The following is a 17,049-nucleotide window of genomic DNA, read 5'->3' as shown; positions in this document are numbered from 1 at the left end:
ATATTTGTCTGAGATATTCAACTATATGAAAATCTATAGTTTTCATATAGGGTGCAAAAATCTAAATATTGAGAAAATCATCTTTAAAGTTGTTCAAATTAAGTTCTTAGCAATGCATATTACTAATCAAAAATTAAGTTTTGATTTATTTACGGTAGGAAATTTACTAAATATCTTCATGGAACATGATCTTTAATTAATATCCTAATGATTTTTGGTATAAAAGAGAAATGTATAATTTTGAGCCATACAATGTATTGTTGTCTATTGCTACAAATATACCTGTGCTACTTATGACTGCTTTTGTGCTGCAGGGACACATGTCAGATCGTCACTTCAGAGCAGAGTCGCGAATCATTTGATTTAAATCGTAACCTCAGAGCCGATTCGCGATTCATTTGATTTAGATCGTAACCTGAGAGCCAATTCGCGATTCACTTGATTTAGATCGTCACTTCAGAGCCGATAGCGATTCATATGATTTAGATCGTCACTTCAGAGCCGATTCGCGATTCATATGATTTAGATAATCACTTCAGAGCGCATTCGCGAATCATTTGATTTAGATCGTCACTTCAGAGCCGATTCGCGATTCATATGATTTAGATCGTCACTTCAGAGCCGATTCGCGAATCATTTGATTTAGATCGTCACTTCAGAGCCGATTCGCGATTCATATGATTTAGATAATCACTTCAGAGCCGATTCGCGATTCATATGATTTAGATAATCACTTCAGAGCCGATTCGCGATTCATATGATTTAGATCGTAACTTCTGAGCCGATTCGCGAATCATTTGATTAAGATCGTCACTTCAGAGCCGATTCGCGATTCATATGATTTAGATAATCACTTCAGAGCCGATTCGCGATTCATATGATTTAGATCGTAACCTCAGAGCCGATTCGCGATTCATATGATTTAGATCGTAACCTCAGAGCCGATTCGCGATTCATATGATTTATATCGTAACTTCAGTGCCGATTCGCGAATCATTTGATTTAGATCGTCACTTCAGAGCCGATTCGCGATTCATATGATTTAGATAATCACTTCAGAGCCGATTCGCGAATCATTTGATTTAGATCGTCACTTCAGAGCCGATTCACGATTCATATATGCTTTAGATCGTAACTTCAGAGCCGATTCGCGAATCATTTGATTTAGATCGTAACCTCAGAGCCGATTCGCGATTCATATATGATTTAGATGGAGAGGAAGATGATGAAAAAGATGAAGATGAGGAAGAGTTTTACAGTTTCTGGATCAGTTTCAGAGTTACACAAGTGACACTTAAAACCACACGATATGTGACCCTGCAGCACAAAAAACCGGTCAGTTTTTTAAAACTGAGATTTATACATAATATGAGAGCTAAATAAATAGGTTTTAGTTAATTGTTAGTAGAGCTTAGATTCTCTGCCCGAGCTCGAGCCCGGACTGTCGGGCCGATATTTCCCGCCACCGTCCTCGGGCCGGGTCGGGTTGGGCCCTTGATAAGCACGTCATGTGTCATGCGCAGCGTCTCGTCCACTCGCACTCGCAGTCTAGCACGCGTGACGCATCACGCCTGCTGTGCGTGCTGTACTATTCAGTAGCTTAAGTGCAACATGGAGCTTGACAAAGCAAAGAAAAAAATTAAAACAGGAGAATTAACTTTGAGCAAGTTTGGAGGAAAATCGGAGGTATGGAAACATTTTAAACTAGTCGTGGGGAGTGACAACATATGTGTTGGCTTTGTCTCGTGCATTAAATGCGCACGCCGCTCGCCTATGACAGCAAAAAAAAAAAAAAAAAAAAAAAAAAACTGTCTTAGGCCATCATTTTCTGTGTTCATCATTGTTCACGGTTTATTTTTTTATATTAGGAACTTGATAAATGTCACAGATATGTTTTACTATGCACAAACAAATGCCTTTCAACTTGTGCAAAATTCAGAATTAAATGAATGTGCTGCAATTTGTACAAAAAGAGAGTCTGTAGTAGCCTGCGTGTTTTAGCCATTAAATAAGCACATTTAGTTTCAAGTTTGTTAAGTTTTGTTTTGAAGAAAAATTTTCTTTAAAGTGAATTTCGTTTAGTATAAATTGTATCTTAATTTTAATACATTTTTCATCAACCAATTGCCTGGATTTAATACATAAAAATCAATATAGCAGACAATATAATAATGACATGGAGGCGCCGGCGCGCCGCGGTCACACTTACACCATTTGAAACTCACCGAATTTACAAATGCACATCTTGCTTGTTGCTCACACACATATTATGTTGAAATAACAATATGTTGAAGTAACATTATTAATAATAATTAATCTTTAAGAATATTTGATTGAATGCTGAATGTTGTGCTTGTTCAATTTAATAAAATTAAAACTTTAATTATGATAATTAAAATAACTGAATATTTAATATTGAGTGGCCAATTTGTGCTCATTTATTAATAGTATTTATAGAAAATATATACTATAACTGCGCAGCTCCCCCCTGTAGCCATAAATGATCTAGCACAGGAGCACCTGCGTTAATAAAACAACTGGCGCCGCCCCTGGTTATAACGGCTCACATATTAAAAATGGTCGGGTTTATATCGGGCTCGGGCTCATAATTACAGTGAACGTGTCTGGCCGGGCCGGGCTCGGACACAACGTGCTCGGGCTCGGGTTCGGGTTTGATTTGTTGGGCCCGATCTAAGCTCTAATTGTTAGGAAGACAATATTTGTCTGAGATATTCAACTATATGAAAATCTATAGTTTTCATATAGGGTGCAAAAATCTAAATGTTGAGAAAATCATCTTTAAAGTTGTTCAAATTAAGTTCTTAGCAATGCATATTACTAATCAAAAATTAAGTTTTGATTTATTTACGGTAGGAAATTTTACTAAATATCTTCATGGAACATGATCTTTAATTAATATCCTAATGATTTTTGGCATAAAAGAAAAATCTATAATTTTGAGCCATACAATGTATTGTTGTCTATTGCTACAAATATACCTGTGCTACTTATGACTGCTTTTGTGCTGCAGGGACACATGTCAGATCGTCACTTCAGAGCAGAGTCGCGAATCATTTGATTTAGATCGTAACCTCAGAGCCGATTCGCGATTCATTTGATTTAGATCGTAACCTGAGAGCCAATTCGCGATTCACTTGATTTAGATCGTCACTTCAGAGCCGATAGCGATTCATATGATTTAGATAATCACTTCAGAGCGCATTCGCGAATCATTTGATTTAGATCGTCACTTCAGAGCCGATTCGCGATTCATATGATTTAGATCGTCACTTCAGAGCCGATTCGCGAATCATTTGATTTAGATCGTCACTTCAGAGCCGATTCGCGATTCATATGATTTAGATAATCACTTCAGAGCCGATTCGCGATTCATATGATTTAGATAATCACTTCAGAGCCGATTCGCGATTCATATGATTTAGATCGTAACTTCTGAGCCGATTCGCGAATCATTTGATTTAGATCGCAACCTCAGAGCCGATTCGCGATTCATATGATTTAGATCGTAACCTCAGAGCCGATTCGCGATTCATATGATTTAGATCGTAACTTCAGAGCCGGTTCGCGAATCATTTGATTTAGATCGTCACTTCAGAGCCGATTCGCGATTCATATGATTTAGATAATCACTTCAGAGCCGATTCGCGAATCATTTGATTTAGATCGTCACTTCAGAGCCGATTCGCGATTCATATATGCTTTAGATCGTAACTTCAGAGCCGATTCGCGAATCATTTGATTTAGATCGTAACCTCAGAGCCGATTCGCGATTCATATATGATTTAGATGGAGGGGAAGATGATGAAAAAGATGAAGATGAGGAAGAGTTTTACATTTTCTGGATCAGTTTCAGAGTTACACAAGTGACACTTAAAACCACGCGATATGTGACCCTGCAGCACAAAACCGGTCAGTTTTTTAAAACTGAGATTTATACATAATATGAGAGCTAAATAAATAGGTTTTAGTTAATTATTAGTAGAGCTTAGATTCTCTGCCCGAGCTCGAGCCCGGACTGTCGGGCCGATATTTCCCGCCACCGTCCTCGGGCCTGGTCGGGTTGGGCCCTTGATAAAACACGTCATGTGTCATGCGCAGCGTCTCATCCACTCGCACTCGCAGTCTAGCACGCGTGACGCATCACACCTGCTATGCGTGCAATTCAGTAGCTTAAGTGCAACATGGAGCTTGACAAAGCAAAGAAAAAAATTAAAACAGGAGAATTAACTTTGAGCAAGTTTGGAGGAAAATCGGAGGTATGGAAACATTTTAAACTAGTCGTGGGGAGTGACAACATATGTGTTGGCTTTGTCTCGTGCATTAAATGCGCACGCCGCTCGCCTATGACAGCAAAAAAAAAAAAAAAAAACTGTCTTAGGCCATCACTTTCTGTGTTCATCATTGTTCACGGTTTATTTTTTTATATTAGGAACTTGATAAATGTCACAGATATGTTTTACTATGCACAAACAAATGCCTTTCAACTTGTGCAAAATTCAGAATTAAATGAATGTGCTGCAATTTGTACAAAAAGAGAGTCTGTAGTAGCCTGCGTGTTTTAGCCATTAAATAAGCACATTTAGTTTCAAGTTTGTTAAGTTTTGTTTTGACGAAAGATTTTCTTTAAAGTGAATTTCGTTTAGTATAAATTGTATCTTAATTTTAATACATTTTTCATCAACCAATTGCCTGGATTTAATACATAAAAATCAATATAGCAGACAATATAATAATGACATTGAGGCGCCGGCGCGCCGCGGTCACACTTACACCATTTGAAACTCACCGAATTTACAAATGCACATCTTGCTTGTTGCTCACACACATATTATGTTGAAATAACAATATGTTTAAGTAACATTATTAATAATAATTAATCTTTAAGAATATTTGATTGAATGCTGAATGTTGTGCTTGTTCAATTTAATAAAATTAAAACTTTAATTATGATAATTAAAATAACTGAATATTTAATATTGAGTGGCCAATTTGTGCTCATTTATTAATAGTATTTATAGAAAATATATACTATAACTGCGCAGCTCCCCCCTGTAGCCTAAATGATCTAGCACAGGAGCACCTGCGTTAATAAAACAACTGACGCCGCCCCTGGTTATAACGGCTCACATATTAAAAATGGTCGGGTTTATATCGGGCTCGGGCTCATAATTACAGTGAACGTGTCTGGCCGGGCCGGGCTCGGACACAACGTGCTCGGGCTCGGGTTCGGGCTTGATTTGTTGCCGAAAAAGAGAAAAAAAAAAAAAAGGGACCGATCTAAGCTCTAATTGTTAGGAAGACAATATTTGATTTGAGATATTCAACTATATGAAAATCTATAGTTTTCATATAGGGTGCAAAAATCTAAATATTGAGAAAATCATCTTTAAAGTTGTTCAAATTAAGTTCTTAGCAATGCATATTACTAATCAAAAATTAAGTTTTGATTTATTTACGGTAGGAAATGTACTAAATATCTTCATGGAACATGATCTTTAATTAATATCCTAATGATTTTTGGTATAAAAGAGAAATGTATAATTTTGAGCCATACAATGTATTGTTGTCTATTGCTACAAATATACCTGTGCTACTTATGACTGCTTCTGTGCTGCAGGGACACATGTCAGATCGTCACTTTTAGATCGCAACCTCAGAGCCGATTCGCGAATCATTTGATTTAGATTGTAACTTCAGAGCCGATTCGCGAATCATTTGATTTAGATCGTCACTTCAGAACGGATTCGTGGATCATTTGATTTAGAACAGAACTTTAGAGCACTTATCACAAATCTTATTTCTGATTTTTTATTTTTTTATTTAACAGTAGAAAACCAAACCATTATAGTTATAAAAACAAAACAGAAAAAAGAACGGAAGAAAGCATGCACAGGTTGGGACCGATAGCATTGTAGGCAGCGTGTTGAACACTGTTGCGCTTCGGGCATCCCAAGTTCGAATCCCGGCTCGTGGACCTTTCCCGATCCCATCCCTCTCTCTCACACACTTCACTTCCTGTTTAAACACTGCCCTATCAAATAAAGGCAAAAACGCCTAAAATAAATGTTTCAATAAATAAATAATATGTTATAAAAACGTTTCTGAGAATGTTCAATCAATATTTCGTAAAAAAAAAAAAAAAAAAAAAAAAAAATTATAATTGAGACGTTTTGCAGTTCAGAATTTTTTTTCTCTGAATTTTGAGGTATAAAAAAGTTATCTCTTTTGTTGTTTAATTAAAACAAAAAATAAAAATGGCAAGATTGCATGAACACATTTCCATAAGGATCATTCTCTCGTGCTGCATTCACAAAGTAAGATTTCTCAAAAATATTCTTTAATACTTAATCAGTCAGTGAATGGATGACTTGCTTGTTGTTGAGCTTCTGTTTTTAATCGAAGGAGAAAAACGCAGTAGCAGCAGTGAAATTGTAGTAGTAAAATCCTACGACTATGGTGTTTCAGAACAGAATGTAATGTGTGTTTGTCACCATCTCACTGTCTTAAATGAATTTGTGGAATTCTGGGTTTGGCCGCTGGATTCGAGTCTTATGTTCTTGAGGTGACAGAAGTTTCTTGTCCTCAACAACACAGAAAGAAACACAACAGCAGCAGAGAAACTGGAGCGATTTAGATTAATGTGCGTCCATCTGTGTGTTAAAGAGTGATGAGTCCATGTGAGGATGACCTCTGCTCATTAAACTCAGATAAAACACTCGTCTCACGCCACATGTGGCCTCAGAACTCGTTTAATGTCAGTTACGCTCACATCAGCATCCATGTGATTCCACACACAGAAACATAAACACTTGTGCAAAAAACACAAAATCAGTTTTTTTGCAGCTAATTTAAAGTAGTTCTGACCAGTCTTTAAGAAATAAATGATTACTTGTAAGACTAGTCTAAGTAGTTTATGCCATTTAATCAATAATTTGTTTCATGAATTCAGTACAGTCCATTAATTAACAGGACAAGTTTATATAACTACAGAAGCTTAAAGCTTGTTTCTGCCACAGAACAAAAAATAACAAAAGGAATTGTGACTTTTAATCTTGCAACTCTGAAATATAATTAAGAAAAAAAGTAAGAATTGTGAGATAAAAAGCTGCAATTATCTTTTTTATTTTCTAGTCTGTGGCAAAAAAAAAAACAACAACAAAAAAACAGAATTGGAAGATATACAGTAAATACACAAGTCTGAGAAAAAAGTCTGAATTTGTGTTTTTTTCCCCTCAGTATTGTGAATTTATATCTTACAATTCTGTTTTTATTTATTTATTTATTTTTACAAACTTCCATATAACAGCACGTGATTCAGCTGTTGCAGAAAATGCATTAATGGCCTATAATACAGTTTACTGTTAAATGATCAAGAACATGCAGAAATGCCCTGAGAACAGTGTGACAGCATGCCCCGCTCTCATGTGGCACGGCATTATGGGAGACGAGACCTGAAACAGAAGTGCAAAGCATTATAACTCCAGCGTCTGTCACAGAATCAGCAAACATGAACATGAAATGAACTCAAAACATCACTGATGCTGTTTATGTCCATAACCTGTTTGTGTGATTCTCTCAGGCTTCTTGTTTCTTTGCTGTCATATTTCTCTCGTTTGCTGTTGCAGCATCATGAAAAAGCTGTCAAGAGAAAGAGAACGTGAGACATTTAAAGTCCTATGTGATGTTTGTATGATGTTTTAGTGCATTTCCTGCAAATATGGAATTAATAAAGGGTCTCATTTAAACATGTGCAGTGTCACATGATTAATGCAGATTGTCACATGACCAGAGCAGTTTACTTCCTGTTTGCACCTTGAGAAGATGATGCTGCATCAAAGCTCCAAAACAAAAGTCTTGTAAAGTATGTTAACATAAAGATATGACGAAGCTTTCTGGTTCACGTTATGTTTAAGGTGTCTAGAATTAATATATGAATTCACATATAGTGAGTTTTGTTGAGTGTGGTCATAGAATGAGTAAACATGTTGATGGTCACCATAGTGACCGCTGGGATAACAGTGAATGTAGCTTCACATATAAATCCAGTTACAGTTGTTAGTGAAAGCTGCACTAAAATGTTGCAATGACAAAATATTGCACTAAATTAAAAGATCAAACGTTACAAATATGTTACAATACTGATGTTGTAGCACTAATATTACAATTTGATCATATATGTTGCAAGAAAGTAACAATTTTGAAATTCATTGGTTGTATTGTTTTGCCTTTTATCTAAGAAGTGTTGTACAAGGGATAATGTGTAACCACATAATAGTAAAATAGATGACTGCAGAAATATGTGAATTCAGTATAAACATTATCCCACCGGTCACAATTATGACCAACCATAAAACACAGTTTTTCACACAATTTTCCCCCAAAAATGCAAAAATAATTCTTATTTGAAAGGGTTACTAGTAGGGTTGATTTTCCCCGGTGGAATAAAAGTCTGAAATATTGCATGAATTACATTTTACTGAAATGCTTGTATTGAAATATTTAGCTTGCTATCTGTGATAAAACTGTGTTAAAGGTGCTGTATGCAAGTTTTTGACTCTACTAAAGCATAAAAATACCATAACATGTTTGCAGATAGTTAACAAACATGTTAAGTTAACATACTTATTTATCTACAAAACAATGCTACAGTCAGTTATTCTCCTTTGAAAATGTGCGTTTTGACATGATCTTGTATGTATTTGTCCATTCAAGTGCTAAATGAAGCGAGAGTGAAAGTGAATAATCTCAAAAGCAGTTGTTTGCGTCTTAAGTTAACTGTTAAGAAATAAATCAGATGTGGATCATTATATTGGATTTGTGCCGCAAGCTGCCCATGTTGACTTTCTCAAGCCAACATCAAAGTTTGTTCACAAACTTTAGCCTCTAGTATTGTGTACATTCTCATAATGTTGAGAGAAAATATTCTTAGAACAACATTCTCCGAATGTCCTTACACTGCAAAAACAGATTCTCTTAGTGTTTGTGTCTTGTGTTCTAGTATAAATATCTAAACATTCTTGAACCAAGATGCATTTACTGTACAAGTAAAATTAAGATATTAACTAAAAAAATTATCAAATTTTTGTTTGTTTTTGCTTAAAACAAGCAAAAATATCTGCCAATGGCTATTCAAAGGCTAAACAAGATTATTTTTTCTTGCCCCATTGGCAGATATTTCTGCTTGTTTTAAAAAAAAAACTAAATATATGTATGTATATTTTACAAAAAACAAGACATAATATCTCGTCATTTTACCTGTATAGTAAATTCATCTTGATTCAAGAAAAAAACAAAACATTCTAATAAACGTTTTTACAACAATTTAAGTTCTAACCATACCAAGAAAACTGGACATTTTTAATATTCTTAGATAATTAAAAACAAACATTCAGTTAATTTTATATTTTGGGTGAAAATAAAGTTAGTAGAACACTGTAAGAAACATTTTGTAACCTTTAAATAATGTTATAATATCACAACAAGAAAACTAGACATTATTAACATTTGGAAACAATGTTTTCATAAGCTAAATGTGTTCACTTCTGCTGCATGAGGAGGACGAGTGATGATTGTGTGATTCTCAGTTCATCTCTGGTTCCAGCAGCATCAGATCTGCAGGCCCTTGTGTTTGTTGATGCTCGGTTTGTGAGCAGATCTCAGCAGCGACGTGGCAGCGAACGTGAGCCCTACAGAGAGTGTTTTCTGATCATCGAACACAACGAGAGTCTCTGTTGCACAATTGATAAATACACTGAGATCTCAGAGACTGCAGAAGCTCATTCCAGCGGTCGCTGCTGCTTCATGATCACTGTAATTTGGATTCAGTGAGAACAAAGACAGGTTTGGCTTCGGGACGGATGCTTTTACGAAATCACACGGGCCATAAATCAACACGTGAAGGATAAACATCACGCTCTTTTAAGAAACTCAAGAGCCAGGGTCACGGGCAAATACAGCGTACTGACATCACATAATCAAAATATAGTCAAATACTGTATTCAGATAACAGGATGGAGTGAGAAACATGAACAGATTTGATTTCTAACTAATGATAAACGTGGAAGTGTGTGAGCACAGCGCTGTCAATCATCCACACACAGCCAATCAGAAATTAGTTCATTTGCATAGAAGATTTAAAAAGACAGCAGCAAAAAAAGTCCTGTTTAGTGGAGTGAAAACCGGATGTGAAACACTTATAAAAACTAACATAAGTGGATCTCAGGGGAAAAATACAGTCGTGGTGATAAAAATAAAATAAAGGGAGCCTTCGAATCAGTGTTTCTCAAGCAGATCCTCAAGACGACTTTAATAATGATTTCAAATCATTTAAAACAGGGCAAATCAAACCAAACTAAAAAAAATCAAGATATTTCTTATTTTGATTACAAAACGTTCTTCTTCTATTCCAAAAACAGACAGAAGTGCGAGATTTGCAAAATAAAAACTCAGAATTGAAAGAAGAATCTGAGTTTCTAACTCGAAATTACTACTTATTGTTACTGATTTATAAGTCAGAATTGTGAGATATAAAGTTGCAGTTACCTTTTGACTTTTTTACAGGCTTCCATAACAAACAGCATGTGATTCAGCTGAAAACACATGGCCTACAAACACAGTCTGAGTCAGAAGACAGCGTTATTTACAGAGCTTGACGAGGGTTACTAATCGAGAACAAACCCATCCTGTGTGACAACATGCCCCGCTCTCCTGCTCTCAGCAGCACGGCATCATGGGACGAGAGACCCGAAACAGAAGAGCAAAAAGCATTGTTCTAATCAAACCACACGAGCCTTTCAATCAGCCTTGAGATGAGACGAATCAAACAAACTAATCAAGATATTCCTCAACAATAACTGGTTTTGGTCTTTGAAGAACCACACGAGGATGTATCCTTCTAAACGTGTGATTTCTAGACCTGGAATAGACACGGAAATTAATTAAATCTTTAATATAATTACATGGGCATTTTTAAAACAAATACACATGTGATAGTTTCTAGTATAAATGATATACGGTGGCAAAAAAGCCCATGGAAAAGTCACGGTGGCGTCAAATGTTGACTTTAAATGATGGTTAACTAAATACTATTTGGACAGTTTCCCATGAGCCTCGGCTGCCACGAGAAACCACATTTACACAGGTTATGAAGATCATAATCTCACCGTCACAGAATCAGGATCTTCAGTGTGCATCTGATCACTCTCATCATTCATCACTGCTGCACAAACACACTGCACTGTTTATCACAAGTGTGCTTCAGCTCTAGTCTAGCACTGCTAGTGATGGTTAAACTCTACTAATGAGAGCAGGTCTCCCCCTGCTGTCATCATTTCTTCTCTCCGCTCAAACTCATCTGTGATTTAATAGACACGTGCAGACGACTTCATGTTTTTAATCAGTACTTTTAATCATATACTGTGTGACATCTTTAAAATCATCTTAGAAAATATCAAAAATATGCTTCTTGAATTTACAAAAACACAGGAGGTCCTTTAGAAAGTTCTGATTCTCTGGCAGCGCTGGACTGAGTTTCTCCGCTGCACTGGGTTGTTAGTAGTTTTTGGTTTGTGTTCTTTAAAGGGTGATGTGATCAGATGCTCTGGCTCCGCTGTGAAGATTAGAATCCCTCCGGCTCTTTCTGTGATGAGATGAAGATGACCGGCGCATGAGAGACCTGCAGGACACAGAGAAGAAGAGGATCGTCATCAGCGCTGTGAGATGTTGTTTCTGTCCTCCTACAGAGCCGATGTCTTTCCTGAAACCATCAGGTCTGACTGTAAGAACATCACGTCTGTCCTCCTCTTCATCACGTCCTGGAATCTTTCATCTGTATGCAGTGCTACATTTCTCCAAACCTGATGAAGACACAAACTCATCCTGATCTCAGATGAACTGAGGATGAGCACATTTCTGGCTACTTTTGCATTATTGTTACAAATGTTGCATTACACACACTACTTTCCATTTTAATATTGTAAAGCTGCTTTGACACACTCTGTAGTGTTAAAAGCGCTCTATATACAAAGGTGACTTGACTGGCTGAAATTCCTTTAATGATGAAGGAAGGCATGATAAATGTGTCCCTGCAGCACAGAAGCAGTCATAAGTAGCACAGGTATATTTGTAGCAATAGACAACAATACATTGTATGAGTCACAATTATACATTTCTCTTTTATGACAAAAATCATTAGGATATTAAGTAAAGATCATGTTCCATGAAGATATTTAGTAAATGTCCTACCGTAAATATATCAAAACTTAATTTTTGATTAGTAATATGCATTGCTAAGAACTTCATTTGAACAACTTTTAAGATGATTTTCTCAATATTTAGATTTTTTTGCACCCTCAGATTCCAGATTTTCATATAGATGATGTATAAACCTCAGGTTCTAACTCTTATGACTGGTTTTGTGGGCACGAATGGCTGTTGCCTCCTGATTGTGAAAGCTCTTACCCTTCTGTCTTCTCCTCTCCAAACAGAAGGAAAGTATAAAGAGACGTTCGTTCATCCTCGGTCTGCGTCAGACAGTGGTGCTGGTGGACTTGCGTAGAATGGTCTTGTGTGGTTTCTGCGAGGGGAAGGCGAGGCCCCCGTTCTCGGAGCACTGATGGACAGGACTGTGTTTGGCGTCGATCAGCTCGCTGTGGAAGTGCAGATCTGTGCTGCTCGTGTCACAGTCTGGGCAGTAGCCGTGATACTGCACCTTCTCGCTGAAGCGCACTCGCTCTCTCGTGGTCTGGGGACAGCGAAATGACTTCGAGTCTCTGCTGGGCGCTCCGTTCTGCATCGGCGTGATCTCCTGGGCTCTGGACGGAGTGGGTCTCTTCAGGACGGTGAGGACGGCCGGCGGTCTGAAGAGCGTCTCCTCGGGGTAGATCTTGACGCTGGAGGCCGTGGTGGTGCTGCTGGAGCTGCTGTTGAGCGTGTCTGTCTTGGAGCTGTCTGTCAGATCCTCCTCCAGACGGAGATCAGACGTCAGGCAGTCGATCTCCTCAACCACCTGAGAAGCGCAAATATGCATTTATATCATTTAAACAGATCTCTGAACGTCTAATAAACATTTAACTTCACAAACCTTGCAGATCTTATAAAGTATGTTTTGTGTATTGCATGAAGACATGTTCTCTGCGTGACGGTCGGTCCGTGTGGACACAATGAAAACAGAATGAATAGAGTGTTTACTTCCTTTTTATTTACATATATATATTTTTAATTATAATTATGAATATTAACATCATGGTTTTCTGTAAAGCTGCTCTGAAACAATGATATGAACATCAGAAAATGAGTGCTCGACCGATATTGGTTTTTGGCGACAGTTATAAAACCGATATATATCATTTTTATTTACGTATATATATTTTTAATTATTTGTCAAAAATACTGTAATTGGATTACAGAACCAAGTAGTTGTCATCTAAAGTTTAAGCATGCTTATTTAACACATTTATCATTTTGAAATTATTTCAAATTTCTAAAATATTCATTAGAATAAATAAAAATGATATATATCGGTTTTATATCGGTCGCCAAAAACCAGTATCGGTCGAGCACTCGTGTTCTGATGTTCATATCATTGTTTCAGAGCAGCTTTACAGAAAACCATGATGTTAATGTTCATAATATCTTAATATCTTCATGCCTTAGATTTGCATTCATCAGATTAGAGCTGCGCAATAATATAGCTATATTCTGCGGTGATATAAACAATAATGCAGATAAGATATGCGAAATATCACTGTATGCTCCAAACTAACTCTAGAGACACGATTCATTATTAACTGTGATATCAAATCCATATCTGAAGGATCTGATGTTCAGCATAAAGAGCACATGGATTTGTTTTATCCAAAGTGATTTACAAAAGAGAAAACAAGCAACTCATCCACTGCTGCCATACATTTATACAGCGCTGAACAATTCATGTGTACGTGCTTCCATAAATACTGTAGATACTGTACGTGATGAAGAGCTGCAAACATTTCATAATTCTGAACAAATAACCTCAGGATCTCCACATCACAGATCCATAACTCCAATCTGCAGCTACTGTTTCCCAGCTTACAATATGATCTGCTAATGTTAATTAATTCATTATTAAACATTATTTCTGAATGTTCTCTGAATGTTCAAAACATACAGGTCTTTTTCTTGGTTATGCAAGCATTTAGGGAACATTTCAGTTTAGCATCTTGCAGTCATTACAGGAACGTTACTTTTGAATCTTCTCTGAACATTCTGAAACAAGTAACATTTTAAAAATGTTAGAGCGATTTGTAACATTTCTGTGCGATGCATTCTGAGAACATTATCCAAGAGCAACTTTGAACAAACATTACTGGAAGAACAACTGTTCATAACTTTAAGAGAACCTTGCCAGAAGATTCCGAGAAGGTTCCTTGTTAGTGAGGTTTTCACAGGGAGTGTTCTCATAACGTTTCTTTAAGAGTCTTATGAAGCAGTAATGTTTACAGAACCTTTGTTCAAAGTTACTTTAATAATTTTCACAGAAATAAACACTGTTCACAGAATGGTTATTTTCCCCTAAACGGTTCAGGTTGGATGTTTGTATGATTTTTTTTTTTTTTTTTTAATGCTACTTGTTTCAGAACGCTCAGAGAACACTCAAAAGTAACATTCCCATAATGTTTGGAAATGATCACACGCATGTCTGTTAAAGATCAGCGGATCTGCGGTGTACACACATCCGACACACGTCTTTCAGATCTCAGTTTACATCACAAACATCTTAAAGACATCTTCTAAACTCTATATGATAGGGAACGTATTATAGATGTATTGTAGATGAGGAAACGCTCTAAATATGTCTTGCAGATGTAATGCAGACGTCTCCGTGATGCTATTAACGCTCAGAAAACCAAGAAAAAAAATTGGAGAACATTCCAAAATAATGTTTTTAGAACTTGATGGGAACGTTGGAAAAAATTTGTTAGTTACACTTGTGTAAAGAATTTAATCAGATTGTTTATATCATCGCAAAATGTAACTATATTAATGCACAGCTAATCTGATAAATGCATGAAGATATTAAGATATTATTAACATCAACATGGTTTTCTGTAAAGCTGCTTTGAAACAATGTTGTGAACAGCAGAGCACGAGCTCATGAACGCATCCCGACTCATGTAATGTACTGAATGAATGAATGAGTGACAGCTGTCAATCACATGAGCGTCAGACAAGAGTCGAATCTTTGAGTCTGACTCACACGAATGAAGCCCAGAGGTCTGTGATGATGATGATGATGATGATGATGTCGCGCATCAGAGAGAGTAATGTCATGTTTACGCGAGGCCTCGATGGACACGAGCGCGTCAGTCCCCATCTTCATCATCATCATCTTCATCATACTCACGCTTGTAACGCTCGGCACGCACCTCTTTGAGTTCCTTCGCCACATCCTTCAAGTCTCCCAAGATGTTCTCGAGATCCTTCACGATGCACCGGATCTGTCGCTTGACCTGGACTTTACTGACGCCTCCGTCCTCCGCCGCCGCGCTAACGGACATCCTCCGCAGCGGAGCGCGTCACGGCTGCGCGGCGCGTCTGCTCGTGAAGATCACGCATGTTGACGCTCGCATGTTTTCCTCAGACGCAGAAGAATCTCGAGCCGCGCGACGCGTCCACCCGCGCATGCGCGCTGCCTACACAAACACTGATGATACTGAGTCCTCGTGAGTCCTGAACGATCAGAAATCATCCGGTCTGAGCTCGGTACAAGATGATCGCATCTACTCTGGATTACGTAATCAGATTCCAAAATAAAAAATAGTTACTAGTAATCAGACTACAGTTACTCTTTTTATGGATTAGTCTGCATGACTGCATATTATTTACACAAGAGCAATAATTTATCTCCATAATTCCTTTTTTTTATCTTTTAAATGTTCCTTTCTGAATAGCACTTCAGATCTCGCAGTCCTGTGGACATTCAGTCACAGCATCTCATGTCATATATTTATCTGAAGTACCCCGGAGATTTTAAGATAAATATGTTCATTTTGAAGTATCACATTTGCATGTTCAGGGTTCGTGCAGGTAAACAAATAAATTGTATTATTTTTTCAGTAGCCTGTGTTATTCATTATACAATCATTTGTTTTAATTTAACATTTTTATGACTGAATTAATTATTAGCCTAGCTTTTCATTAAACCCATAATCTTCCTTCTTTTCCTTAGTTTCACGTTGTTGATGACAACAAATAGAATATATTTTCTTACTCTTTGTATTTATATAAGTATGGTACAAGATTATCATATTTAAATCAATGTGCTGGTGTAAAGTCTCAAGTTCTCCAATCAGAATCCAGTATTCAGACGGGGTATAATCACGTGTCTATGACAGGCTGCGCCCAGGTGACGTCATCTTGCCCCGCAGATCCAAACCAGTCGTTTTTGGAGCTTGATTAAATAAATGCTTGGTTTATAATCAGGAGGTTTTAAGCGATGAAACCCGCAGGATGTTTTAATGATCCAAAGACCTTTTAAATGCCAAATAATCAAGGCAAATTTGATTTCTCATGCCATGGCCCCTTTAAGGGAACATTCCATTTGGTCATTTTATAAATAGAAATGCAATTATGCTGCATTTTCTTCTTCTTCTTTTTTTTTTTTTGTAATATATCACAAATAAAATGTCATTATTATTAAAACAGGTGGTGAACAAAATTACACTGTTTCTGTGAGAACACAAGAGACTGACAGCCAATCAGAAACGCTCTTCGCCTGTCAGTCATTTTGGGTACACGGGTTTCTGACATCGGGTTGGCTGTGGTAGATTTAGAGGGCGGGGCTTTAAAAGAGAAAAGGTGTTTACGCCCACAATTTACGTCTAACAAAATTATAAAATAAAATAACTGTACATTTCACAATTTTACACATGAATACTGTAAAACAGCAGCTCAAACATCAGCTGTTATATTCATCGCTATAAATATAACAATAAGAGTCACGTGCCGCCGGGTGGAGTGAAGACGCGCGGATGTAATTGGCCGCTGCTC

The 17,049-nt window shown here is 37.0% G+C and overlaps 1 protein-coding gene and 1 long non-coding RNA gene across 2 annotated transcripts; both read right to left on the bottom strand.

Moving 5' to 3' along the window:
- Window positions 1–7,288: 7,288 nt before the first annotated feature.
- On the bottom strand, window positions 7,289–11,166 carry LOC122138200. The gene is made up of 3 exons (XR_006155372.1): window positions 10,564–11,166; window positions 7,580–7,659; window positions 7,289–7,472 (listed from the first exon to the last, which is right to left on the bottom strand). It is a non-coding gene; the product is annotated as an uncharacterized LOC122138200 (long non-coding RNA).
- Window positions 11,167–11,403: 237 nt separating this feature from the next.
- Window positions 11,404–15,770, bottom strand: LOC109057441 (protein Largen-like). Its single transcript, XM_042729168.1, has 3 exons — window positions 15,426–15,770; window positions 12,481–13,027; window positions 11,404–11,695 (listed from the first exon to the last, which is right to left on the bottom strand). Exons 1-2 carry the CDS (start codon window positions 15,555–15,557, stop codon window positions 12,548–12,550), a joined length of 612 nt encoding a protein of 203 aa, XP_042585102.1. The 5' UTR covers window positions 15,558–15,770; the 3' UTR covers window positions 11,404–11,695; window positions 12,481–12,547.
- Window positions 15,771–17,049: the final 1,279 nt, after the last annotated feature.

Source organism: Cyprinus carpio, chromosome B8, assembly GCF_018340385.1.
Source record: "Cyprinus carpio isolate SPL01 chromosome B8, ASM1834038v1, whole genome shotgun sequence".
Lineage (NCBI taxonomy): Eukaryota > Metazoa > Chordata > Actinopteri > Cypriniformes > Cyprinidae > Cyprinus > Cyprinus carpio.
Note: the sequence above shows the minus strand (reverse complement) of the source record. Positions and strands in the feature narration are given on the sequence as shown.

Excerpts from the sequence above, each read along its gene's own strand:
- LOC109057441 (XM_042729168.1), bottom strand. The coding sequence starts at position 15,557 with ATGTCCGTTAGCGCGGCGGCGGAGGACGGAGGCGTCAGTAAAGTCCAG. Across the intron at positions 13,028-15,425 it reads TGGCGAAGGAACTCAAAGAG|GTGGTTGAGGAGATCGACTG; the intron begins GTGCGTGCCGAG and ends TGCGCTTCTCAG.